The 23,442-nt window shown below is 31.0% G+C and overlaps 1 protein-coding gene across 3 annotated transcripts in view; it reads left to right on the top strand.

Annotated features, from left to right (window-relative positions):
- Nucleotides 1-23,442, top strand: part of LOC129966881 (obscurin-like) — a 291,121-nt gene that overhangs the window by 167,274 nt on the left and 100,405 nt on the right. For all 3 annotated transcript variants that reach the window (XM_056081489.1, XM_056081487.1, XM_056081488.1), the window contains 10 exons: nt 6,849-6,908; nt 9,576-9,812; nt 10,877-11,048; nt 11,651-11,826; nt 12,260-12,344; nt 13,977-14,158; nt 15,643-15,766; nt 17,015-17,190; nt 20,072-20,177; nt 22,416-22,588. In XM_056081489.1, the coding sequence (XP_055937464.1) occupies nt 6,849-6,908; nt 9,576-9,812; nt 10,877-11,048; nt 11,651-11,826; nt 12,260-12,344; nt 13,977-14,158; nt 15,643-15,766; nt 17,015-17,190; nt 20,072-20,177; nt 22,416-22,588 (1,491 nt within the window). The remainder of the gene's footprint in view (nt 1-6,848; nt 6,909-9,575; nt 9,813-10,876; nt 11,049-11,650; nt 11,827-12,259; nt 12,345-13,976; nt 14,159-15,642; nt 15,767-17,014; nt 17,191-20,071; nt 20,178-22,415; nt 22,589-23,442) is intronic.

The following is a 23,442-nucleotide window of genomic DNA, read 5'->3' as shown; positions in this document are numbered from 1 at the left end:
TGCTATTTCCCTCGCTATACAAGCGCTATTTTGAATTTAAAGGGCTTAAAAGGACTAATCCTGTATATATCCGATTATCCTTTATATATTTAATATATGTTCTATATCTCTTCCTAAATGAGTAAATTGGTTTCAACCTGACTTGGCATACTTATGTGTTAAGTGAAGGAAAGAATGTTGCCAATTTTTCGAAGTGCAAAAATTAATTAAATATTTATTTAATTAGAAATTTTTTGCATTGACATTGGAGCAAATAAATTTTTCATGAAATATTTTAATATTAACATAAAATCAAATTGTAACAATTTCAAGGATTTCATTTTTGCACATTATGTCTTGATTGTTATTAATTTTTTTAAAGAAAGTAAGCGCATTAAAAAATATATGCATTTTGCTAAGTTTTCATTTGTTTCAATTTATTAATTTCACAGTACCTAAACGTAATAATGTTAGCTAATAGCTAAAATAGAGGCAGGAAGTACAAAAACCTTGCGTGTAAGTGGAAGAGATCTACGGTGATGGCAGCCGCATCCATCTGTGGGAAATGAACCAATAATTAGACTTTCTTAAACAGAAATTCGGAGGAAATTAATTTGAAAAAAATTTACATCATCATAAAATTAAAAATGCCACCTTTTCAATAATACGAATTTCAATTTTGTGCAATTTTACTTTCAAATGTGTATTATTACAGAAAATTTATTACAATGATTTAAAAATATAGAAATTTGTAGTAGGTTGGACAACATTAAGATTGAAATATTCTACCAATGTTTTTTAAATTCCTCTTTTATTTCAGTACATACAACTTACAAAGGAACTTGTATATTGTAATATTTTATTTAATAGGAGATTCTACCTGAAAAAAAAAGTATGCATAAAAGGATTTTAATCTCGAACATCCCTGGTATCCTCCGTTTTTTCTTGTTTAAATAAGTAACATTATATATTTCGTGCTTGTAAATCAACTTACTGGAGAAGAGAGAAAAAAAAAATCCATCATGGTGCCATAATTTACCGTTTTCAATTAAAAAAAAACATGGATATATGGGCAATTTTATTTTTAAAATCATTTTTTTTACTGCACGTACACTCTTTAAAAGATGCATGGATCGCTGCCTAAGCTGATTTTTACAAAATGCGAGTTTTCCCTTTTAATTTGAAAGAAAAATCTTGCAATAAAAGTTGAGAGTAGTGAATATTATTTATAACTAATCGCCTTTAGCGACCAGACGATTCGCCGGGAATATTATTTCTGTTAAAAGATTTAGATATAATGTCATGTAAGTGATCCCCTTAAATTGACTGATATTAAAGCTGTCTTTCGTTTCATTCTGTACATGAATGAAATGAACATAATAGAAACTAACCATGACATCATAGCGCTATTAGAAAAGTAAATGTGCGATTCATTTATTTTCTAAATTTTGCCTTTATGTAACTTTATATTTTTTTTCGCCTTGTAAGATACACATATTTGAATAGAGTCATACTTTTTTAGCTTTTTACAATGGAAAAACCAAAATTATTTCACCAAATATTAAAAAAATTATTAAATATTTGGTGAACCAATGAAAAATGGTATAAATTTCAATCAATCGTTGGAACTTACTAAAAGAAATATTAAAAAAAAAAACTTCCAAATTTCGGAAAAAATTTGCACGCCTGTTAAATTGGTATTAATATAAAGACAACTTTATAAATTTTGAAATGTTATGAAATTCATTTTAGAATTTCATAATATTTAAAAATATGAATTTCATAACATTTCAAAATTTCAAAATTTAATATTTTTGGAAGTTATTGTGAAAAAATGTCAAAAATTTAAATTAAAAAATCTCTCCTGCACATTTCAATTTTTAATTTCCTCCAGTGTGCCAAATTTGATAGCTATAGATCAGACAATCTAGTCGGTTGAGTACCAACACACACACACACACACACACACACACACACACACACACACACACACACACACACACACACACACACACACACACACACACACACACACACACACACACACACACACACACAAGCACGAAATATTTTGAAATTTGAGAAATTTCTTATGAATACCCTTTTTTTACATAAACGTTCTATTTCATTTTTAAAAAAATTATAAATAATATGATTTTTTGTGCATAATTTTAGATTTATGTTTATCTCTTTTTAAATACTAAAATACCATTATTATTTGGTTAAATGTATTGAACAAATATTTGATATTTTCAATTTTTTAAAAACATTTATGGATGATGGATTACTTTTAATTTCATTTTTTTTCAACATCCAGTAGAAAAATAAAAATTTCCCCTTATTTAATTTTGTTCGGGAGCTTTGTTCACTAGTGTTATTGTAGTAACCATTAGAATTTTGTGTGTAAATTATGTAAATTTTCGCGAGATTAATAATTAAATCGCATCTGTTCCATTTTCAAATATTCTGTAGCAGTTTAAATTTCCACGCCAATGCCGCATCAACGCCAAAAGTGCTCGTTTTTATCTGCACTGTTCATTTGTTGATTTTTAATACCCTTGTTGGTCATAAATAGCTTTTAGCTTTAAAATTGGCTAGTAGTGTTTCATTAGAGTAGCGGCCAGAAAAGGCCATTGAATGTGCATGTTTCCCTCCTGTGGCACCAATTAATCCTCTCTTCCTCTGCAATATTAACCTGACCTCCTGTAGTGGCTGCGGAGATATTAACCGTGTGACCAGACAAGTATCGAGATATGTGGTAAGTATATATTAATTTCTTAACATGCTTTTCATTAATATGTATAGTTTATTCATGCTGTATTTGAGCATTCCTATTTTGCTTTGTATAGTACTGCCATTATTGAAATTAAAAACAATAAAATTGCTTTTCAAAACTGAAATTAAGGTTTTGTTGAATAAAAGTAACATCTATACATTTTAGCTACATTGTTTGAGGCTCCTCAGTAATATTAATTTTTGCAAATTTAATGAATATATTTAGATACTACATATGCATATAATAAACAAGTTTGAATGCTTCAGATATGAAGGACATGCTTTCATATTTTTAAAACTTTAAAGTATTATCATATAATATCTTTTGATTATGGTTTTTGATATCAAAGCTGTGTATATATCAAATGTTGTATATATCATCAAACTCCAAAAAAATATGTATTTTGTGATTTTGTTTATTGTAAGCTGATAGCTAAAATATTGACACATTTTTGTCTTTTTCAATGTAGAGTTTTTTAAGAATCCTACTGAAATGACTCATTCCATTTTTTTAATCAGTTCAGAATATTTCGTGGTATGTCATGCATTTGTTTCTCCTGTCTTTCAAACTCAACAAGATACTGTAGTTTGCTGTATATTATCTTTTACAATGTTCTAACCTCCTTATTTCTTTACAATATTTTTCAGGATTTCTCATACCTTAAATCCTCCTAGTAGTCATCACAATTTTTTTCTTGCGGTTTCGCATTCTTTGCCTTACGTTTTTGTACTAAATCTTTCCACAATTTTTTAGGATGTCAGTTACTGCAGTTATGATATTATTACTGCTAAATTTTTTGCCAATGTTTTAAATAGAATTTTCTGAATGTTCTTCAGTGCACTCTTGTACGCTTTGTTCTTTGGAAGCGCTTTTCAGGATGTCCTGTGATTTTATGTCCTATACTGATTTTTTTTAATTGCCATAAATTGCGCAAGACGTTGCAAATATTTGTTACTTTTTTCTTACCTTGCATTAAATGGCGTCATTTCATGATGTCTTGAATTTTTCTGTCAAATATTAAAATATTTTCTCTCCAATTATTGCAAGACGGTACTGAATTTCTCCAGAGTGTGTTGTATTTTCTTCGAAGCTTATCCGAACTGGTTGTTTGATAGTAAACAGAACCGATAGTGAAGGTAGCTCGTTTTGTCTCACATTGAGAAGGTCATTACCTGTCCACAGAGCTTCTTTTGTAGCATCCAGCCAGTGTTTCTGGCAACATGTCAAGGCCCTGGCACACTGTCCCATTGTTCCCCTAAATTCGCTGAGGTGGCACCCTCTGCCTTGAACAATCCTGCTAGTTCGTCTGGAAACGAGCCTTCCTCTCCTTTCGGTTTTTGTGTAGCGCCTCAAATATACGCCTGCTGACACCACACTGCGGGTTTTTGGAACATTGAGTGTGGATCTGTTTCCTGGATGTCTGAATCGGCAATTAAAGCGACTGGATGATCGAAATGCGCTTTTTATGTGGCAATAAATCGGTTTACGTACATAATTTTGTTTTCTTTGTCTCACATTTCCGTTTATTTTTGCACCACAGTTTCATCACAGTTTGTTAAACTTTTTAATTGAATGCGAGTTTCAGCGAGCTATCTTTAGTATACTTTTTCATCGGAAAACGGAACTTAATTAATGATATTTTCAATAATGTTAAATGAAGAAAACTGCTTTCTTTTTTAATAAATATAATTATTTGATAATTTATCATAAAGTATTTTAATGAAAATTAGTTTTATTATTATTTATTTATTTATTTTGCATTGACGAATTTAAAGAAATAAAAAAGTAGATAGATAAAAATTTCTTGGATGGTGGGGACTCTTCCATGCGTAGGTCGGATCAAACAATTCAACAATCTGTTGTTTTTTTATAAATAGAATAGATATTTTTAACCATAATATATAGTATTACAGTGCAACATTACTTCAAATATTTGTTTCAACGGGATTTAAATTTGCCACCTTTGTTTCATTAGGACACGTCTCTCACATTGTAAAGAAAATGTAATTGCTCGTTTTGTGTTTAATCATATGAAATACTAGCCACTGCTGAAAAAACTGTATTAAAAAAACTGTCAATGTTTTTAGTTTTAATTATTTTTTTCAGAAAAATATTTTGCTTGCTAGTTATTTTGAGGTATTTTAGTATTTTAAAATAAATGCTATTTCTACTCTTATTTCACGCTATCACATGCCATTTAATATAAAGTGAAAGTATTGCGATCTTCAAAATAATTCGATCCTGGTATTTTAATGAATCTCTATGTCTTAAACATCCATCAGGCTGTAAAGCCATATCTTTAAAATCGTGTCTGTGTGTGAACACTAAAAATCCAAAACACAATGAGTGTGATTTATGATGTTATGTCCCATTATTGAAGGAAGGATCGACCCTCACCCTTTTTTATACCCATCAGGGTAGCGAGAACCAATCACCATGTCGAAGCTTCTCATCCTCAATTACGAGTGGGAATGTGAACCTTAGTATGCTGTCTTTACCCAAAATTTATAAGTATGCATCTGGGCCAAATAGGATTGCGACCTTTCCCGTGTCAGAACATAATCTCTTAAAAACTCAGCAAGATAGATAAATGGAATTTATATTTCCAATGCAATCTGTTATAAATGGAATTTATATTTCCAATGCAATCAGTGAAATCAAATTTTGATCCAAATTATCGACTTTTAGAGTGTATTTTCGCTTGTTCGTCACTTTGTATATGAATAATATCATTCAAGAGCATATGAAAGTAGAGATATAAAATCGAGATTTAAAGAATGGGCACGGTTTTTTTTTTGACACCAGCATTGTAAATCTGTGCCAAATTTTGCATCTTGTCATTCAATGGCTGTTCTCGATTTTTTTTCCATTAAACTTCAAAATTTTAACTGACACTCGCCGTATTGTGAAAATATGCAATTCATTTTTTTCCACTTAATATTTCTACATAATATTACTTTTCAAAGTTTATAAATTCATGTAAATCTATACTGTTATAAGAAAATACTTGTGTATATATATATATATATATATATATATATATATATATATATATATATATATATATATATATATATATATGTCGCATTTGGACGATTCCATGGGGCCTGGCGGTAAAGTCTCGGCTTCGTGACCGGATACCACTGCGGTAATTCGAAAATTCGTCACAGTCAATTTTTCCAACATATTTTTTCTCTTTACTAGTCCTGCGACAGCGTACCATTTTTGAATGATAAAAATAGCAAAAATACATGTATTAAATCATATTTCTTTCAATGTACTCTAAATTTAACATTTTTAAGCTCAAGTAATATTGTTCGTACATGCATACACGAGCATCATTTTTTATTGGATTTTGGCTGCTTTATCTGGGAATCGAAATATTTTTGTTATTATTGTAATACTTTCTATATGCATAATTTGGATCCGAGGACATAAAAATAATCAAGCAATTCTATTTTTTCCCTACTTTTCCCTACTTTTGTAATTTAGTTTTATGTTCTTTTATTTCATTAAAGAAAAAATCTTTAAAGATGCTGCACACATTCGGCACACGGAATGATTACAAAAACATTCAAGGTTTATTTTCAATTATATATTTTTTTCAAATCACAAATTACTGCTTTACCAAAGAAAGTAATGTTACTATTGATGGGAAAAACTAAAGCATTGTGACAGAAAACATAAAAATATATTATGGTATTATTGAGAATTTCAACATGAATATATTGTAAATTATTTTAACTAATTGATTTATTAGTTTTTTTTAATTTCATGAATATTTTTCCTGAGATAATGCAATTAAAAAAATCAGTGTGCAAAATGATCATGGCTACTTGCATAATAACTCACTCTTTTTTCTTTTTTTGGAGGTTTTAAGTAGATTTTTTTGTGTTGCCTAAAAACTGTAATTATTTAATGGATTATCAACAATTTAAATAGTTTTTCTTACTGTATTATGTTGCGTTTTATCCTAATATGTTATTGATGTTCGTTTGTGTTTTAATGTATGAATTGATGTTTTTTGCAACCCTCAACGTTGCTGTGCTCTTGCTTAGCTTTTGAAATTAATGCTTGCTTGCCTGCTTTCTAGATTTCGATCCAATGGATAAGCCCCGTTTTTCTAAGACTCTCCGAGGAGTAACATGCAACCGTAAGTATTTTCGTTTTCTTTCAACACAGCCTGCATTAGATTGCAACATATTAAGTGAATGATTGCCAGATTCCTGAAAATAAGATTTATTATAAGGAACCCTCAAATGAAAAGGAGACCGTGGCTCTAGCGGCGTTATTCCAACTAGTTGTTTCTAATGTACCAGGAAAAAATTTGGTATAAAGCAGTTAGAGAAAAGTTGAAACAGGAAACCAAGTACTATCGTGCCGCGGATTCACCAAAAAAAAAAAAAAAAAATGTGGCGCAACAATTTGATTTTGGTCGGCAGAAGATGCTATTAGAATTAATCTTCAATATGTATGACACGGAATGTATGTCATGTTACTGAGAACTTCCGATGGGCTAAGAATTTTAACCATGTTCTGAACAAACGTACCACGGTTACGCCGAGCCAATTTTTTTCTCCTATTTTTAATAAAGCCAATCTAAATGTATACCAAACCATATGAGAGCCACATGAATTCTAGAAATGGAGGTGCGGTGTTAAGCTGTTGAACTATGAATGCTGTATCATTTCTCAGAAAACTCTTTAAATTCTACCGCATGGAATTGCACCATTATAATCACGGTCTCACTTTCAGCTGGGTTGTCCTTATATTTCGATTAAATGCTAATCAAAACGCGCGTTTTTAATCGTCTGGCAGTATATGTTAAAGATTTAGCTGTGTGTATTACTTTCTGAAATTTATATTTGAATATTTTTCTACAAATAAAGTTAATTAGTACCATTTATGTAATGGCTAGTATTTGGCATTTTTAAAAAAAATTGTTAATTTTAAGCAATATTACAGTTCTCGCTGAAGAATTATTTTTAAAAATATTTCTATTTTCTATATTTCTAAAATATATTTCTAAATATATCTATATTTCTTTAAAAATATAAGTTTTAGACTTTTGAATTTTTTGTAAAAATTATTAAAACGCACCAATTGAATGCATAGTAAACATATATATTTCTGTTTTAATCGAAAAATTTCATCATTTACAAGAGAGGACTAAGGCAGATATTAATAGACATAATTTTAAGGAGTTGTGTATAATGATTACTGCCTAATATAATTGAACAAACTTCGAAAATGATTAATGAAATCAGCGGAATTCTATTTGTAATGAGCTGAAAAAAATGAACAAATAAAATTTCACTAAATATAAAATTTTGAAATGATGGAATTTATGACTTAATTGTGTCTATTGTTTCTTGACTAAAAAATTGGTTATAAATGTTAGAGCACGACGAGCTAATATTAACATACTCAAATCTCGTTTTTTTTTTTTTTTTTTTTTTTTTTGTTCACAATCAGATTTTTATTTAAAATAAGTTTGCTAAAGAATTTCTTATATTAACATTCGAAATTATTTATTTTATACTATTTTCTGCTTTTATCATTTTTTATGAAATTATCAAGGTGCTATCGCTCAATCTGTTCTTATCATAAAATTTAAAAAAAGTATATAAAATTCTGATGCCTTTACAATATTTACCTATGATTATTTTCAACTCTAATGAACTCTTTTCAAATTTTGTACGCTTCAATGTGTTCATTGATGGCTGCCTCATGCTGGCAATGCTTTTTAGCATGCTTTTTGCATTTTAGATTGCAATTATGTCTGAAAAAAAAATGATATTTTCTTCCTACATTCATAGCATTTTACGGTGGCATTATATATTATTTTATTTGTTATTAATTTATGTATTATTGGTTGTATTATTTAGAAATATGATCATATATATTTCTTTTAACATTTTCTTTAGATTTTAAAATGAAGACAAGAATTTCGATTTATAGTTCTCTAATATATTTAAAAAAATATATAACAAAACTATTTTAGATCAGCTCTACATTTTGATCGATAATTTATCATCAAAATATAATGTCTTAGAACTAATGTAAAAATGATCAAGAAGAAAGGAAGACGGTAGATAAAGCAAAAATGTTTTGCAATGTATGCTTTTATTGTTATTTACTGAGATCCAAAAGCATATACTGATTAATAGCGCAAGATGTTAATTAATTATCATGAAACTGTCGTTAATTAAAAAAAAACGTTTAGAAATTTTTTTAAAATTAATATTAAGGAATTTTTGATGTCGAATTGTTTTTCTTAACCATTTTTACCTGCAGAAAAATAATACCATATTGTGACTTCATTAGTTATTGGCCTATCTCCCTTCTTGACATTACCGATAATTAAACTCGTTCAAATTTATGGTTTTTTATCACCATTTTATTTCTCTCATTATTTTTTGTACTATCTTTTCTCATACATGAACATAACACTAGTGTCTATGGTTTGTATTTTGTCAAATACATTGCAGTTGAAAAAGAAAACTAATTATTAAAAGAAGTAAATTATACATTTGTTTTAACAATTCTCGATACATTTTCTTTGTTTTTCTTGAAACAAAAGAAGAGCTTGTTGCTCATTTTGTTTTTAGCTTCTTCAACACAGAAACTATCGTTTAAACCTCTTCCGATTGCAAATGTATCTTCGCTCAGTTTGAATGTTTTAAATTCTTATTTATTTTATTGTTTTGAATAAGGCCATTTTTTTTACTATAACCTGGAGAATTTAAGGAATACGTATTGTATCCTTTCTTATTCTATTGGATTGTCTTGTATTTGCTGATCATTGACTCATTTGCAGTGGGCGAGACCGCTGTCCTTGAATGCGAGACGGAGGGCAGTCCGGTGCCCAGCGTCACCTGGCTCCGAGATAACCAGAAGATAGAAAAGTCCGAGCGTCTGGAAACTTCCTCCGTGGGTCAGAAGCACACCCTCACTCTCAAGGATGCTTGTCCAGACGACGGAGGGCTCTACACTGTCGTCGCCACCAGCTCCAAGGGGCAGGCGTCTTGCAGCGCGCCACTCAATCTCAAGCTCTGTAAGTTGACTGCAAACACCACTAGTAGATATTTGTGACACCCACACAATATTGACGATTGTATTTCAAAACGGTTTCTTGTCTATAAAGTCCTAAAATTGATGAGAATTGGAATCCTTAACTAATGATAACTACAATAATATTCCAGTTGCTTGAAGTATATTAAGCAGATGCGGAGGAGATCTAGTCTTTACTTTTATAACAAAAGACACTAATAATACGAAACACAAGGATTTCGGGAAACAGTTTTTGGATTCATAATTTCAAACCGTAATAAAATGATCGAAACGGTACCTGAATCAGATTTCCTCTCCTCAAACTGGTGGCTCCCCATCAATATCTCTACCCGCAGCGACTGAATTAATGTGCTTCAGTAATAGCATTAAATTTGCAGAGGAATGGATCTCAAGCTTCAAATCCTACAATCCAGTAGGTGAAACTTTATCACCATTTCTTTAAGAATTATAATAATGATGCCATCAAACTTTGTTTTAAAAATAACAATAATACAATTTTTAATTGATTAATAATCACAGATCTTGTTTCTTTACGCTGATTTCATAAAATTCATAACAAGGAAAAAATATGTAGATTTTTTTTAACGAAATATTCCCTCATTTTTAAAGACACGGTGACATCATAGAAGTTTTGGTTTCGAGCATTGCGGATTCTAAACTTTAATCGACTTAAGGTCTAAAATCTGTTGAGGCGGAAACGAAATCTCAAGTGGCGTGAAAACTTGGAGAGGAAAGATTGTCGAGATTCTTTCAAATAAAATTTGATTAAATCATGACAGAATGCAGTTTTCTGTATAAATGTTAAATATATTATAATATTTTCGGTCAGAAAGACACACACCCTTTCTGGTTTCTTTAAAAGCAGAAACTAAGCAAATATATTAAGTGATCCATTTCATTCCAAATGATTCTTTATCTTTAATGTTGTTTCTGGGCGGAAACTTTTTCAGACGCTGCTCTTTGTGACATTACTTGATGTAAATAAATTTAAGTTACCCTACAATAATAAAACAATTTGTTTTTATAACAGTTGCTCTTTTGTTACAGCTCTTCTAGGTCTACCGAAGGAAGATTCTCGTCCTACCACCCCCGGTGGCACGGTGCTACCTCATGCCCCCGTTTTCAAGGTGAAGCTGAACAAAGAGACTCAGCTTCTGGAAGGAACAAGCGTCCGATTCGAATTGGTGGTTAGAGGAAATCCTGAGCCGGAAGTCAAATTGTTAGTAAAGAATCCTCCGCTTATTTATTTTTAAATTAAAATCTAGATCTGGAAACATCTCTGGGGTTCAATGGGACTCTAATCGATCTGTCTTAGGCAGTGTTAATGTACTTCAGACTTAAAAAAATAAATAAAATTAATGCCTAGTACTGATTTACTGTTATTTTCTGTCTTCGCTGCTGCTACCGAGCTTTCGTCTTCAAAGTTAAATTCAATCACATTCTACTTGGCGAGACCAACAAGGAATAGATAATTCTGTTGAATTGAATGGTTGAAATAAACCATTTTAAATGAATTGCAAAATATGGCTTATTTGCAAACTAAATTGTTTCTAAAGATGTAAATAAACACCAAGTTGTTTCTGTATCTCTTTGGAATTATAATAATGCGTAAAATTAGCTAACAACGTTTTAGGAGGACACTAAGCATATCAAAAAATAAAGCACATTTGAAGTGCAGAGTGTAATTTTATTTGAGTGCCCCGCTAGTCATTTGCGTCCCATCCCTGATTATGCTGTTGATTAAAAGCAAATATTTTCAATAACCTTTATTGGATTTGTTAACGACTGTGTCCTAATTATTCTGAATTTTATCTTTCTCAGTTTAAAAGATGGCAAACAGCTGAAGCTCGACGACCGCGTGCGTGTGGTGTACGAGAGTAAGGAGGTATTCGAACTCATCCTCGAACACGTGGTGGCCAAAGACGCTGGTACCTACACTATCATCGCCACTAACATAGAGGGAGAAGATAAGACCGTCGGAAACCTGAGCGTCGTCAGTAAGTGGATGTGACAATTGGAAATGATGACAACTCAATCGATATTGTGTGGAAAGTTGTGTGATCTTAGTTAACACAAAGATAATTGAGCGTTATCTTTTTAGGATGATATTTGATATTCTGAATACTGCACACTACCATGCTAGTATAACAATATTGTAAAGCATTTTGCACCATTGGGATGCGCTCTTATGATTTAGTTCAATTATCGTCAGTATGTTCCTGGTGTATGAGCTGGAATTTAGATACTAATATTCGATTTTGTGTGTGTGTGTCATGAATTTCAAACTAGAGTTGTCATAATTTTTCAGTCGTCTTAAAAAGATTAGCTTCCTTTACCCGGGCAGCCTTTCTGGCAGCCGTTTAGCTTTGAGGCTTTTATTATCAGCGACATACTTCCTTATGTAAAACTGTCTTTTTTTATATGTTTCAGAGCACAAAGACGTGTTCAAAGGTTTGGAGTTAGAAGAAGTAGAAAGAGAACCCACACCTCGGCCTAAAACACCCAAATTTAGATGGTAAGTTACTAAAATATGCTCGGAAATTTTCTACCATTTTGCTTTTAGCTCTCATGAAATTACTTTTAAATTAATTGCCCAGATTCGTGATAAATTCTGCTTAATTTAACTTTAACCATCATTAGTGAAAAATTTGACAGTGTCACGGGATTGCGCTAGATGCTTTTCAAGATTGCCATTGCTCTTTCCAACTATGTTTCTCTTATCAATGTTGCGTTAAAGAACCTCTATCCAATCGAACATTTGTTCTCAACAATTCTTTGCGAACATAACTTTTCCAGTTGACTTCTTGCTTTTAATGAATCCTTTTTGAAAATTTTGGATAGCATTAATTTGTGTAATATAATTCTCACTTTTTTCTTTTCGCTTTAGCGCTTTCAAAATAAGCAAAGGGGAAATATTGTCATTCGTCCAAAATTCGGATGAAAGATTTTGAAGAATTTTCATGTTTCAGACCACCCTGAATCCCGAAAAACATATTTTTGGAATTATGTCTATCTGTCTTCTTCTGAACACGATAACTCAAAATTGCTTTTGGCTAGAGAGATAAAATTTGATAAATTATTTTTACCCCAAATTTGCAGATTCCTGCCAATTTTTTGAATAAAATCTATTCAGAGGTAATCTGTATTTTCGGCTGTCCGAGCAAAGTGAATGCGATAATTACAAAACATAAAATGCTTGGTTGATTAAATTTGATTCATAGGTTTGGCATCTATCATGCGGAGTCAAATCATATTTAAAAACCAAATCTGTCTGGGAATTGATTGTCTGTCTATCCGTACTCTCATCATTCATGTAACTCAAAGCTTCAATGACTTAAATTAATAAAATTCTGCATATGATCTTAAGCTTAAAACCATAATTTTGTGTCAAACTTTGATTTCAATCATTTGAGAAAAAGGCATGTAAATTGCATACTAGGTTTTCTGTTATCTGTATATTAATCAGCGATTAACCATTCCCCTCTACATATATTGCCAAGATAACATGCTAGATTCACTCAAAAGATCGATCTTTCGTAATCATTACGCATCCATGATATGCAGTTAATACACAAGTGCCGTTTCTCTTTACTACATTATTCAATGCACAACTCTCATAATTGAAAATAAAAATCCGAGCATTCGTGAAATTATCTGTTGTTTACATTTTTGTGTCGGGTGATAACAATTTTATTAAAGAGTACGTGAGAAATTTTTGGAAGACTACTCGCATTAATCTTCTTCGAACTCTGTCTTTTTGGAGTCAAATGAAACATTCTCTCTATCAAAAAATATAGTATACATTATAACATAATTTTTGTCAGAGATTATAATATAGTCTATATTCTAAACAAAAGGCTTTTCCAAGGAATCTATAACGTTCTAAACTTCCAGGGGACGAATTTAAATCTTAAACGATATGTGTAATGGTATATGAATTTCAAATGTTCGCTTTGTATTTTCCTTACAATTCAAAATTCATTTCTAAAGAAATTTCCCATTTGTCGAGAATGGTTCATGTTATTTTATTTTCTACCAAATCAGTTTCTTTTTCTTATTTCAAAATTCGGAATAAATGTAATTGAAATGCCAATTTGGTATCACATGTTTATTTCTTCTGCTCAACTTTTCTTGTTCTTCCGGGCAGGTTTAAGAACGGCGAGTATTTCGAAGCCAATGAACGCTTCCAGGTGATCTTCAACGAGGAGGAGGACAGCCTCGCCCTCATGTTCCAGCACGTCACCCCGGAAGACGCCGGCCTCTATACATGCGTCGCTAGCACTAGCTCGGGCAGCAAGATTGCTTGCAGCGCCGAACTCACAGTGCAAGGTGAGACAATCCATCACTGTGTGCAAATGTTGATTACTCAATTTCTGTTTCTCGCCAATTAATTTGAACGCGGTGCCTCATTACGGCACTATAAACACGCGAATGAAAAGCTGCCCATCTCAGTAAGCAGCTTCTATCTTCCTTACTATAATGATGGTGTGCCAGGTAAATTAGATCTACCTCTTGCTCATACGTAATGGAAGGCGGATTATTTTGCTCGTGTCACAGTATTTGTATCATTATCTGCGGTTATCCTCATATATATCGGACAGAACAGTGCTGTGGAGGAATGATTTTCATTTTAAGAGTCCAGTGTCTTTTTTTTCCCTTATAAAAAAATTAAGAAAGTAGTAATTAATTTCTTCTGATTGTCCCTACAGATGATATATAACTTAATCATGAGAGTTTAACTGTCGTGATAAATTGAGTAAGTTTCTCTTCTCATTATACAACAGTTTATCTTCTCATTCTTTGTATTGCCCTATATGATCGCTGGATGTGTAGAAACGGATCTGGTCTATGAACATCATATTTAAAGCGCACTCAACTCATATCAATGCTTGGCGGATCTGTTTCGAAATTGGGAAGCAGTGCATTTCTGAAGCCTGATTTTGTTTCAAGGGCACTGTGGTCCAAGACTGAAGCAAGGATAGTCATGAAGTTTTCAAGAGCCTATATTTTTTACCACAAATTAAGAACTTGTTCTGCATGAGTACGAATTCTTGAGAATTTCTCAGAAGGGAGGAATCATAAAGTTTCCTATGTAGCTGCATGATAGGAAGGGGGGGGGGGAGTCTACCAAAATTTAAAATAGTTACTTTTTTTCTAAAGAATTTTTCTTATCTCACGAGTGTCTGGAAGGACATATTCAGATGTACTCAGACTTCAGATTGTGTCTCAAATGTAAACAAAGCAATAATTTTGTCTATTTAAGTTATAACGAACACTTGATCTCAGAAATATTCTCACAGGAGATAAGAGTTTGAAATCTTAGTAAATATCATTTTGGAAACGACAAAATGTCGGCTGTTTTCAATAGTTTTTTTTTTTAATTAGTTCAAAATTAAAGGAAAAAATTCTGATTAAAGCTAACTTTTTAAAAACAGATTACATCAAAAGTAAATTTTTGTAAAACAACAATTACATTTTTTATATAATAAAATCTTTTTTTTAATTAAAAGAATTTTAGAACGTAATAATTTACCAAAATGAAAAAAAAATATCAATACCACAATTCATAAAAATTAAAAAATTATCCGTAATCAGCACAGTAGGTAAACTTACCAAAAATATATAAATAATCATTTTATTAAATGGATGCAACAATAAAAATTAATTACATCATCATATCAATACCAAAGTTACATGAAAAAAATAGTAGCGTGAGTGATTAGTGTTGAACATCAGTCCTAATCTCAGTTCTTCATAGCGTTAGTCTTTGTTTTATTCTGTGATGATACGCCACTAATCACGGTTTGTTTTAGGCGTGATCAGACAAGTGGAAGCGCCTTCGATCAAGGCCCATCTTTCGGATGCTGAAGCGACCGAAGGCGGATCGGCGATGTTGGAACTCAAAATCACGGGATACCCGAAACCGAAAGTAACCTGGTGAGTCTTTTTTTTTTTTTCTTAACTTGCCTAAATTCTCTCACTGACGGAGAAATCGGTATCAATAGAAATATTGCTTAGACGAGGGATTTATTACTCAATTTCAATAAGATTCATTTGCTTCTTTTCTATTCATAAAACATAATTTTTATTTTTGAACATCTCAAAGACGAATAAAAGCCATGAGTGAGTTTTTAAATATCCACATGTAATTATTTCCTCAGGATATAATTTCATGCAGATGAAATTTTGTGTTTGTGGTTTTCTGAGCCTTTCCTGCTTTTATTTAAAACGTGAGAATGCTTATTTATTTGGAAGTTTATCTTGCTCTGACAAACTTGCAAAACACACATTTTTGTAGCAAACAAAGAATATTTGGATTTTAATTATCCTTTGTTGCACTTTGAACGAATAGAATATGTGGTACGCAGTTCATAGATTTCTTTAATGGCTAATCTCTAGATATTGAGACATGGTAATGGATTTTTACGTTTTATCTTCTAAGTAAAGTTATTATATTAAGCATGTATTAGATCTAGTTTGTCCCTGATAAGCCTTGTGCCATTAAATGCCCTAACAATAAATGTCATTTCGGTCCACACCTTAAGTACAGAAAGCTCCAGATAGCTAGGCGAAAGTTTGTATATTATTTTAATATAAATAAAAGTCATTATGGCAATATAGGTATATTTTACATCTACAACGCAATTGGGACAAATTTCACCAAAATTTACACACTTATGTTATAAGGCAAGAGAAAGAATATTGCCAAAATTTAAAAGACAAAAATTAATTAAATATTCAGTTTATTGGAAATTAATCGAAATTTTGCTTTTTTTACACCATTCATTATTTTGCCATTATTTAAAAAATATCTTTCATTGTATTACGTCTTTAGGCAATGCTTTTATTAGTTTTAATGTGGTGATTTAACCAAGCTTAAAGATAAGTCAATCGCTCAAAAGAAGACAACTTTTCGTATGTTCTGAAGAAATTTTATAGTAGTAGTATAACAAACTTTAACAACTTATGAAGAAAATTGGCTATCGGTGGTTTTTAAAAATCGCTTACCTCGACTGACTTTTTTTTATTAGTAAACATTTCAGGCGATAAAAGAATTTACCATGCTATAATATTTTTATATGACTAATTTTTGCATAAAAATTTTATATATGAAAGCATTTTAATCCCAAGCAACACCAGGTATATCATTCAATTTGTCCCTAATTATGAGTACTTCTCTCATAGGTTCCACGGGGGGAAGGAGGTGTCGACGGGAGGCCGAATCCGCTTCCTGTTTGCCGACGACGAGACTTTTACGTTGGTCATCAAAAATGTGAAGAAAGATGACGGCGGCAAGTACAGCGTCAAAGCGGCCAACGAGATGGGAGAGGCAGAATCCACCTGCAACCTCACTGTTCACTGTGAGTCCATTTCGTTCTTTGAGATTTCCGTTCAGACCGAGAAGAAATTCTCTTTAAATAACAGATGGCTTCGTATTTTTAAAGCATTTCTTCTGAATAGTAATAACTCAAATGAACATAATGATGTTGTATAATATTTTTCAATATTGTACAATCGCGAATATTCTAGGATGTCTGCATATCTGTGAAACCAAAAAAATTTTTTAGGCTTTTTTGATTGTACTTTACAATTATTCAATAAAAATAAATCAGCAGTGATGGAGCACTTTCAGGGTTTTTTGTCAAAAATGCCACATAGTTATTCTTAATATTTATGAAACAGTTAAGCAAACTTAATATTATGAATGCGTATTAACAGTCTTAAATATTCGGGTGAATGATTTACTTAAATAACTGAAAAAATTATACTTTGTCCTTTTTCATATTTTGTCACGTTCACACCAAAAAACAGTTTTAAATATTCGTGAATAATTTACTTGAATAACTGAAAAAAAAATTATACTTTTGTCCTATCTCATATTTTGTCACGTTCACAGCAAAAAAGTAACATCCCGGTAGGTTTTTCGAAGTGTGCCATAAATAGTAAGAAATTGAAAGATACGAAAGAAATTTTAAAGAAACTGGATCATTAAATGTTCGTACCTGGTGCAAGAAAAGACATTTACCAAAACAGCTACTTTAGTGTTTGATGACATATGGACAAGTACTGGTTCATGCCAGAATGTAAAAATTCATCAAACCAGTATGGTTTGTAAGATAGTTCTTACATAGCAGAAATTAAGGGAAAATTTTAAGAAGCATTCTTCTAATCAATCTATATAGGATGCATGAAAGCATTTATAACCATAGTTTATAATAAATGCTTGACTTTCGTAGTGCCATTTCTTGCTTGAATTGACATAAATATTAGAAAATTAATGGGGAGAAAATGAAACAAATTTTTATTTGGATGAATAGATCAAGCCTTGTAACTGCGAATTTAAACTTCTGAACATCTTCATGCCACCCAGAAAGTAATACTACATTCTTTAATAACAACTGGATGGTTTAGTAGTGGATCTTTAATAACAGCAAACATGAGCGTATGGCTCCTTGAGACACAGTAACCAGCATATTGGTAGAAGTAACTAGAATGATCTGTTTTTTGGTGTATTATGACAACTAAGCTATTTTCTAATTTTCATGAAAAATAGAGTAGAGCCATGTATTTAGCATTGGTGCAGCGCCTTCTATGGCGACATTTCATTAATGAGAAAACTGCAATCCTTCTCCATAGCAGGATATTTGCATCGTGAAGTGCGCCATGCATTTTGGCTACTTGGCAATCCTTAACGATACTATCAGAAGAGCTATTACAATTTGTCATTTCGATTTATTAGATTAAATTGTATTAATTGAGCTGGATGGAAATTGTTGTATACCATACCAGTTGACCCAATGTATATGTGATTCAAGAGATCTACTCAGGAGAATTAGACTATCATAATTCTGAATCATGAAAATCAGAATCATGATTCTCATAATATACTTTCTGTAAATTACATCACTCCGTTGTATCTATCACAGTTTTTATAAATAATTACGTTATGTATTTGAGCTAAATTCAACAAGAACGTGGGAGGATTTCGATAAAGCGATCGTAGATTTGAGAAATTTGTTTTGTTTCTATTGAAATCAAATAGATGACTGCTTCCGATTCATGTAACGTAAGTTTTTTAATGTATCATTTGTTTTATTGAAATATTTTTTTAAACAGGCTAAAAACAGCCAAGAAAATTTCAAACATCTCATGCAAATATGACTTTAATGAGTACATTTTTTAAATTACAAAATGAATACATTTTCTATAAACCCATCAGATTGCTATAAAAATTGTAATGAGAAATCTCCGTTATAATCTAGTTAAAATGGGTATCTATTTCATAGAGCATGTGAAAATTTTATCCTAAATTATTTTATATTTATTGCAACATGTAATTGGTTAAAATATATACTTTCTTTCCGTAACTGATAGCACCTCGTTTAAGTGTATTAAAAAATAGCGTTTTTTTTTTTACATTATTATATTGTTTGCTGAAATCCTTTTTTTTTTTCTGTCTTGTTTTCTAACATAACTGTATATTCAAGTGTAATTGGAACACAATTGTGGAAACACAACTCATGAAAGAAGGCTTTAATTAAGCAAAAGAAATTACCATTTACTGTAATGCAGTTTACTCTTTACTTTTTACTATAACTGTAAATTGAAATGCCAGGTCAAAAAACAGCAAATTTCATAAATGCAAAATTTGCAAAACTTGAGAATCATTATGTGCTTATGTTGGTGTTATTTTTGGTTTTATTTGTTTGTTTACTTTACCTCGGCGGTAGCTTGATAGCCAAAATTTAATGCTAAAAAAGTTACTAGTCGAATTACAAGTCAAGTTAGAGTTTTATAGTGAAATATCTGATTTAAAAGATACTAAAATATATTCAGACTAAAAATGGCAATTATTTGTGACAATTATTGTATTTATTATAATCGGTTTCTGACTTTTTTAATGGGATTTCAGAAACACACAAAACCAAACTATATGTCGGAAGGAGAACTCGAAATCAATTTTTTTTAATGAAATATAGACGTTTAATAATTTACATTTCTTACCATACAGTAAAAATAATAATTTTTTTAATTTTGAAAGGAACACTTTTTTTAAAAATTCAAATCAAAATTCTGACTGCATTTAAAAAAAAAAATCAAAATCAAAATTCTGACTATTATTTCTTTGAATTAGGTTGATAATTAGATTCATAATGAAGACTTAACAAAATTAAAATGCTTGTATAACATTATTTAGAAGATTATTTTTTTTACTTATGTCTTTCTTTTTTCTTTGGTTAGCTGCTCCATCCTTTTTGAAAGGACTGAAGGACATGTCCGTCATGGCCGATGAGCTTCTCAAATTTGAAGTTGAAATAGATGGAAATCCTGCCCCAGAGGTCAAATGGTAATGGGCGGTCTTTGTTTGATTTCACTAATGCCTAATTTATAATTCTTGTATATTGCATTTATTACAATGATATGCAATGTTTTTTTTAAACAAAAACTTTTAAGAAATGAAATATTGAATTAATAATAATCTGCAAAATGTTTATAACTGGCTTTTCTTAAGTTCTTATGAGAAATTTAATTCATTTTTTTTTCTGTATGCAGACATCATTTCCCCAGTGATATTGAAAGTTATCAAAGCTTACTATGTAAAAATCAATTTTTTTAATAATTCAGTAATTTTGGGCGCAATGTTGAATAATGCAATATTATTTATTATTATTAAATAAAATTTATAAAAAGTAACAAAAAGTCACAGATTAATCTTTAGAAATAAAAAGAAACCAATAATTATATTTTTCACCTTCCTAAACTCTAAAATGAATCCAGTAAAATATCACTTTATATATTATTGCTTTTTGAAGGAAAGGCTTTACATATGATAGTCGCAATAAATAATTATTTAAAAAGGTTTTTAAAATTTAATTTGGAAGAATTTTAAATGACGTAAAATATACGGTTTTATTCATTTAGGAAGTAAAATTTAACCAACCGAATTCAAACTGAGCGCCTCTAGGACGCGGGGAATCTAGTTCATGTCTCATCCGTGTGAGATCTTCACTTCATGAGCTGTTTAAGTAATAGAAAACTTGTTGCCAATGTCACTGTTTCTTTTCATTTCAATGAACGCGCAGATTGGTTATAAATTCCAAAACTGTTCTGGATCTTTTGATATACGTCGTTACGAAGTCTTTTAAAACTATGCGTCAACTGGAATTAGCATTTTTACGTGACTATTTGTCATTGAATTCTTGAAAAATCGCACTTCTCAGGGTGATTGTATTTGGCTATGATAAACAAAGGAACAATTTGAACAGATAGGAACTTAATGTTTCATTCAGTTACGTGTTTTTTCTAACACTTGATAGTCATACACGGGTAGGCATATTCGCCGTCGTTGATGCCACCCTGCATTCACTGTGTGCATCTTCAACATCGTCGCTTATCACCACTGTCTTATAGGATGTATATTTCACTCTCGAGTATCCGGCCTAATGTTGCGGAAAGGCAGGCCGGGTAACAAAACAGCCGGATAAGCAGGAACTCTGTGAACTCATTTCCTTGTGCACCAAAACCAGAAGACAAAGTTCTTATACCCAAACTCACTGATAAATACGTATTTTCTCATTTCTTATTATGTACTAAGCCCTCCATTTATCTCAAGCCACGCAGAACATATGCGAAAGTGGCCGTGGTCCGGGTGAATCATAGAAGCAGTTGCCGGTAATGTGTCGAGTTAAAAGAGAAAGCTTTGTGCGTAGTTTATATATGTTAATATATTGCACAGTACGTTTCAGGAATTTATTAGAGAAAAAGTTAAAGGATATAAGCAGTTCACATTTAAAAATAAATTCTGTAATCCCTAACTGAAATGCAGGTAGCATAAACCAAACATTAATGTAAATCTTAGGTCTAATACTTAAGAAAATTGACTCAAACTGATTTTATTTTTCACTGATAAATGAGTAGACAGATATGAAAAGGTAACCCTAAGATAAGAGTCAAAACTTACAGTTTTTAGTTTTTAAAAAAAAGTCCTTAATAGATGACTGCTTCTACATTTTAACTCTCTTCCGCGATGCAATGTTCCTCCACTTATACAAACAGATATCAGCTGCCTTCCTCATTTAATTAAATAAAAGAAAACTAGGCTGAATAGTACGAAAGCCGGATACTCGGAAGTGTACTGTTTGTGCAAAGTGTGCATTCAATGGAAGGCTAATTTAATTACGGAAAATGTGCTAACTATATAGTTCTGCATGTAACCATTTACATTTTTCACTATTTATTTCATGACATATGTTGAAAATTCTTAACATTTCCTTTGCATGCAACTTGGCTCATTGTCACGTGAAGAATTCTCTGCGGAGAATACTTCTAATGATAGTGAAAAGGACTACTATTTAGTTATTATCCATATAACCAAGGATAGTCATATAAAGCAAACAGAACAGTTAGTATTTTACTCTGTTGTGTTTATTTTTTTTTAATTATTTTTCATTTTTATAAGAAAAGTATAATTATTTGTCAGGGCAATTATTTTGAATTTCCCTTTCTCTTTTTGATAAAATTTTTCACTGATATATGCTGTTTAGAATACCTGCATAATTAATTAATTTTTATCTGGATCGTATAGGTACAAAGATGGAAAACCCCTCGTGAATGGTGACAGAGTCAAAATCGTAGGCAAAGCAGGAAAACAGTCTTTGGAGATCGCCAATTGCAAACCTACAGATTCCGGCAGTTATTCGTGTGTTATCACCAATGACCTCGGAAACCAGGCGGAATTCAGCAATGTTGTAGTCAAAGGTAAAAAAGATCTTTTGTTAAATATCCACATAAGGAATTGCTATTTTAAAAGTGGTCAAAAATACGTATTTATATGGAACCAAAATAGATATTTGCTGTCATTTAACTCCTATTTAAATTTTTAAAACCATTATATCTCTTATCGTATTAATTTTTTGATTAATTATTTTTTCATATAAAATTGCTATTTAACTGAAATATCTATAATTTAGACATATGTAATTTATAATAATAACAGACACTAATATTTCTTTTTACTCTGTCTCCTAATATAAATATTACGGTATCTATACGGAAATGTCTATACTTCAGACATATATAATTTATAAAAATAACAGACAATAATATTAATTTTCACGCTGTCTTCTAATAGCAATATTACGGTATCTATACCGAAATATCTATAGTTCAGACATATATAATTTATAATTATAACAGACACCAATATTGCTTTTCCCTCTGTCTCGCAATAGCAATATTAGGTTATCTATGCGGAAATATTGATAGTTCAGACATATATAATTTATAACAATAACAGACACTAATATTGCTTTTCCCTCTATCTCGCAATAGCAATATTACGGTATCTACACGGAAATATCGATAGTTCAGACATATACAATTTATAATAAAAACAGACACTAATATTGCTTTTCAGTCTGTCTCCTAATAGCAATATTAAGGTGCATAAAAAAACGACATGGTTTTCCTTGTGTCACTCTTGGACTATTTTACTTGACTTTTGGTGGATAATGTTGGGTCATTAGACCTTTATTACCACTGAAAAAATATATTTGATAGATTAAGTGATCAGATTTCCAGAACTGTTTGAACTAATGTCAAGATTTTTAACA

Source organism: Argiope bruennichi, chromosome 4, assembly GCF_947563725.1.
Source record: "Argiope bruennichi chromosome 4, qqArgBrue1.1, whole genome shotgun sequence".
NCBI lineage: Eukaryota > Metazoa > Arthropoda > Arachnida > Araneae > Araneidae > Argiope > Argiope bruennichi.
The sequence above is the reverse complement of the archived record's forward strand: the minus strand, read 5'-3'. Positions and strand labels throughout refer to the sequence as shown.